The 5,917-nt window shown below is 39.2% G+C and overlaps 1 protein-coding gene across 3 annotated transcripts in view; it reads left to right on the top strand.

The window, feature by feature from the left end:
* Positions 1–5,917, top strand: part of LTBP1 (latent transforming growth factor beta binding protein 1) — a 212,997-nt gene that overhangs the window by 132,829 nt on the left and 74,251 nt on the right. For all 3 annotated transcript variants that reach the window (XM_025193791.1, XM_025193792.1, XM_025193793.1), the window contains exons 13-14: positions 698–823; positions 3,739–3,861. In XM_025193791.1, coding sequence (XP_025049576.1) covers positions 698–823; positions 3,739–3,861 — 249 coding nt within the window. The remainder of the gene's footprint in view (positions 1–697; positions 824–3,738; positions 3,862–5,917) is intronic.

Raw genomic sequence — 5,917 nt, 5'->3', positions numbered from 1 at the left:
CTGCTGAAGTCAGTGGTGCTATTTTGCCTGAACAAAAGCATCAGAACTTTTCCCGTAGAAAGCCCATAGTCCTCAAGAAATGACACAACGTTTTCATATCCAAATGAAGAAAATACAACAAAACAGGCTTAATGTAGGGTGCTTCACAAATAGTGTTTTTGCAATAAAAGTTGTTACATAGAACTTTTAAAGATTTCAGTAATGACCACTACTTATTTTTCAGGTAGATACAATGCTCATAAAAATTAAGCCAGTAAGTGTGCTTTTAATACATCTTTTTTGGCTTACTGAGAGATCAAAGCGTGTACATTTTCAAACAGTTAAAAGAATACAAGGCCTTTTTTTGCATAGTCATGTATTTGTGGGATGGAGTAGGTAAAAAAGTCATGACCTATTATGCTATATTTTTCTCTGTTGCTAACCCCGTGTTATGGTTCAGTGGTTCTTGTCTGCCATGTGGGAGACCTAGGTTTGATTCCTGGATGTACACATAACTACAGCCATTGAAGCACTGAATGTCTGGACTCAGTTTGGCCTTTGGATTCTGTCTAAAGGAGGGATGGAAGATCTGAGCAGCCTCCATTCCCTTGCTTAGTTGTATATGTTGAAGGTCTGGGTGACCTCTCATTCATAAATTGTGATCCAGAAGGATTGACTGCTGCCTACTGCTCTCTCTTATATTTTTATTTCTTAACAGATATTAATGAGTGTACTCATACACCTCATTTATGCTCCCTTGGACGCTGTGAAAATACAGAAGGAAGTTTCCTATGTATTTGCCAAGCAGGGTTCATGGCTAATGAAGAAGGAACAGACTGCGTTGGTAATTACTGATCTTTATAAAAAAGAAAATTTTGATTTCAAAAGTAATCATAAAGAGCTGTATCTCAAACCTTTTGAAAGCCAAAATAAAAACTCTTGCCTACTTGAGTAGCATTAGATCTGACCCTGTGAGATCAAGATACTGTTTTCCTTATGATATTTCACAGGAAAAAGATAAAACCTCAAATCCTTGACAGCTTTAAACGGACACACTTAAGAACACAGGATTCCAGATTTAACTTATTTTAAAAGTTGTTGGCCACTGTAGGTATGAAGTGATGTTTCCCTCCACTTACTTCTAACTGGCTGCAAGGTAAAATATTAAAATTGTAAAACAGACCCAGACCTTGCAGCTGCCCCAAATTCACAAAGCTATCCTGTTTCCACTGTTATCCATTACCCTACTTTCGCTTTTTGACATCTTTAAGTCCCACAGTGTGAAAGCACTGTTCATATAAACTTATACATTGCCTTGATCATATATCCCTCCACATCTGCCTGTACCCCCTGCCTATGAATCACCCATTACCTTCCAAAAAATAGGATAAAACTGGGGACTTGATATAGTGAGGGAGCAACCAGCTGTGAGCAAATTTGCTAAAGGGAACTCCAAGGGCCAGAGTTACCCTGGATTTAACTGAAAGCAGAATTTCTCCCACTATGTTTCTAAGGCTTTCCCAGCACCACCCCCCCCTTACGTGTTACATTTATGCTGTGATTAATGTGTTAATTGTGACATAAATAGAAAGGGCACTATATGTGCACCCAATTTAAGGTGCCATAAACTGGGGAACAAGCCATAAAAATGTTCCACATACAAGGTAGAACACTTTCATGATTGTTTGTATGGCACATTAGAACTAACATGTGTCTGGGGGCTGACAATCAGCTGATTGCCAATCCTGGGACCCAAGCTGCAATGCCGTGGGGTCTAAAGTCCCTGCTGTGAGCCTTTGCTCCCATGTATCAGGCAGCCTGGCCAGAGTTGCATACAGCAGGGTTTTGGTGATCAGCTGATTGTCAGCCCCAGTCTTGACAGCCTTAAATCTTGTACCCAGGACTGTCTGAGCCAGAGCCAACAATCAGCAGAGTGAACTGGACCTTGGACTGCCCAGGGTTGGGGCCAACAGTCAGCTGATTGTCAGCCCCATGTGTGGGTACCACCTGCACTGGCAGGGAGTAATGGAACTATTGGGTTCTGATCCCCAGTCCCAAAATTGCACAGTTGTTGGGATTGAAGATTAGATCCCATTGTGCCATTAAATAAATGTGTGCCAGAGGCCTAATGTATAGCATATTATACTGCATTTGTTAAAGCCTTGTCTTAGGAGGAACTTCAACTTTTTTTAATTACTATTTTATTATGCAAATATAAGAGTTGTACTTCATATTTCTCTAATAATGTCAGCTGAATTTTACTTTTACTGCTTGTAATCTTAAATAATGTTTAATTAAAAGAAGTAGAAGAAGGGAAATATTAATTTCTCCATACAGTTGTCTCTATCTTGGCCTTTGAAAAAAATTGCATTAGGCCCCTGGCACACATTACACTTAAGACATTATTAACCAGTTAAGCACATCTTAAGTAGTTACCTGGCCACATGTTAATGCAGTTAATGGCATGATAAAACAAAGAGTAAGCCATAAAGTTATTACATGTGTTTTGTACCATATTTTGTACATTTTTGTATCCACAGGAACCAGCTGCAAAGTTATTACACACATTTTGTGTAATAACTTTGCGGCTGGTTCCTATCATGCTATTAATGGAATGTGTGTCTAAGCTGGAGCTCCCAGCCACAGTGACAGATTTGGGAACCCTGTCAGCTGACAAGGCTCCCCGCCATGGGAGCTGGGTACTTACCAGTGCAGGGGGATCCCAGAATCAGGATCTCAGGCTCCCCCTGCACCAGCAATAAGTAGGGATCTCCATAAATCTCTCCAGAAGTGCCCCCTGCTGCAGATTCTTTAAAGTTTTTTCATTTCACTGCTTGCACCCAATTAGCAGAGGTTTTAAATATGCCTAAGTTTTCACTTTCACAGCAATTAGCAGCATATGGCCTGGCCAACAGCTCCCCTCCACCGATTAGAGGTGAGGGTGGGGTGCAAGCAGCGTAAAAGATCCGCTGCAGAAGGCACTTTCAGTGCCATTTATGGAGATCACAATCTCCTAGCAATACAGCAGGATGGGATCTGATGCTTGATCCCACAATCATGCCTCCTGCCATGCATGTGTGGCATGGCAGGAAGTATGACTGTAGGGATCTCACATCAGATCCCATCACACCTTTAACTGCACATCTGCCAGGGGCCTTAAACTATTAAGTAAAGCTGCCATTGGTCCTTGAAGTCCTTTGTGTACTCTGAGTTACTACACTAAAGGTGCTGCAGATTAACATGAACTTTTTGTTTTCATTATGGTTCATTTCTCAGCATCGCCAACACTAGGCAGTCCTCTGTGAATATTTTAATTGCTGTTGAACAATGAATAGCGGGTGCTTTCATAGCACTTTCACTCCTGCAAAAATGGTAGCTATCCAAGAGTAAGGTTTCATACAGTCTGATAGAAATGACTGTTTATGAAAGACCGTTTCTGAGGTGAGAAGCATAAGTACCCATGACTGCTATTGTGATGCTTTTATTTATTGCAGTCATATCTTTAAACATGGCTGGGAGTCATGATTAGCAAATCCTACATGGCAGTTATGAGCTTATATAATAGCAATCAAAGATTTTGCAAATCCAAACTTGCCTTAACTTAAAAAAAGCTGACTTGATGATCTTCGAGGTCCCTTCCAGCCCTAACGTCTTTGAAATCTATGAAAATAGTGTGGACAAAATGCAGACAGTTTGTACTTTGGCCACTTCGTGATTAATTTAAGCCTATGTATTCCTTTTGATTTCTCCCATCCCCAGATTTCGATGAATGCTTGAGACCTCACACCTGCGGAGAAGGCTTTTGTATAAATACTATCGGCTCGTATAGATGTGAATATTGTGACAGTGGATACCGAATGAATAGAAGAGGTCAATGTGAAGGTGGGTTTTTGACTTTACAGTGGGGAAAATATGGCAATGAAATTTAGCAAACCAGACTATTTAAATTTTATTTAGCACAGTGTGTTAATATTAAATTTTCTCTTGTTATACTGGTTTTAATATTTGGTGTTGTATCCATATTAATGTTTCCAATTTCTCTGATCAGCTTTATTTATTAGAGGTATTTTTGTGTAGAAATTTTGATCATGATTATATTTAACTAGTGGCTGTTTGATTAAATTATTAAGTAACACATGCGCAATATGGAGTTTTACATGTTAGACCCAATACTTTTTCCACCTAACAGACACTGAATCTTTCACTATGTTCCCCTTTCTGTCTCTGTCTCTTTTTCTTTTTTAAACAAATGGAAGATTTCAGCGTAGAATTTCTTCCTATCCTTGCAGTCACTTGTCATTCCTGCCTCACATCCTTAGTCTATCTTCACTGGGGTAGTTCTTTCTGTCTTGTTCTTTCTACTGTGTTGTCATAGATACGGTTTTGACTTTATTTCGCTTGGCTTTCAGGTCCATTAACCTTCTTCAAAATGTCAAAATGCTTAAAAGGACACATGACAGATAACACTGACATGTAGCTTATGATGGAATAGTTATCATTTATGTCTGAGAAACCCAGAAGTGAAGTTTGATCAGCATAGTCAGATTTCTTCTCCAATATAACAATTTACAAGAAACGTTTCTGAAAATTATCCAATATTTGCAATTATTTGACTCCGGGACCTTCAAATCAAATTCCTGTTCTTTTGTTAATTAGCTCTGAGACATTGCAAAAACATTCCCCCATGACAGAGGGAACCTAAAGCTACTGGCACTATTTCTTTTCAAAAGAAAGGTGGCACTGAACTTCTAGTTTGGAGTCCTGGTAACTTTGTATTTTAATCTCTTCCTTCCTTAGCTGTTTACAGAGGTGCTAGCTACAATAATGGTTATCATTTTATGCTTTCCTATTGTGTAAAAGCAACACTGAACAATGGAATATGTTTCCTGTTTGGAGTATGGAGCTGGCAGACACTGCCATTTAATAGAACAAGAAGTCCCAGTGCATCTGACCTTCAAAAACTTGTATTATTACTTTTTGGCAAGATCTTTTCATTCCCCTCCCCCCCCCAATGTTTCAACATTAATTTAATAGTGAATTAGGGCCACAGACAGAGGTTGCATTTTAAATATATCCTCATTTGTGCTCTGTTCCAAGTTATTCCACATTGCATAAAAGTTGCTAACACACTTTTGTAATAATAATGGAAACGGAAGGCTGCTGTAGATGTATTTGCTCCTACTGACTTTGCTAAAGCCTTTCCTGTTCAGACCATCCATTGCTTTTATTCTGCCACTAATTTTTTCAGGCTATCCACCCTACACACACAGTTGCCTTCCCTAGTCAAAACTGCCCCCTCTTGACAAACACTTGCTGCCAGTAAGAATCAATCTTAAATAATCTTACATGAGTAGAAATCAAAATGTGCCAGCACATCAGATTTCTTATTTTAAGTAGCTGGACTGTAGCCCATCATTATTTAACCTCTCTCTCTCTCTCTCTCTACACACACACACACACACACACACACACACACACACACATATATGTATGTATGTATGTATGTATGTGTATATATATGTATGTATGTATGTATATGTATATAATTCCCATAAATCAGTGTTCCATTGAAGACTTAAAGTTTGCTTATGGGAAAAATCTTCCCACACCAACCCATTAAGTCAAGGAAATTAAACATTAAGAGAACATCTTCATCACCTCATTATACCCACACATCATGTGTCATTTCCAGGGTCTTGTGGAGGAGTGATTGCTGGTTAACTGTATCATAGGTGGCTGTTAGGTCAATGAACACAGCTCCCCTGATTTGGCCTCTTTCAAAACTGTCCTCAGTATGTTGAGTTAGACTGAGTAGCTGACTTGTTGCTTTTCCAGGACAAGCTGCCTTATTTAGGGATTAGGTGTTTATCCACATATGGAGCAAGCCAGTTCAATATCAGTCGGGTGATCCTAAGATACTGTGATCCCATACACATTA

This window comes from Alligator sinensis, unplaced genomic scaffold (assembly GCF_000455745.1).
Source record: "Alligator sinensis unplaced genomic scaffold, ASM45574v1 scaffold1473_1, whole genome shotgun sequence".
Lineage (NCBI taxonomy): Eukaryota > Metazoa > Chordata > Crocodylia > Alligatoridae > Alligator > Alligator sinensis.
Note: the sequence above shows the minus strand (reverse complement) of the source record. Positions and strands in the feature narration are given on the sequence as shown.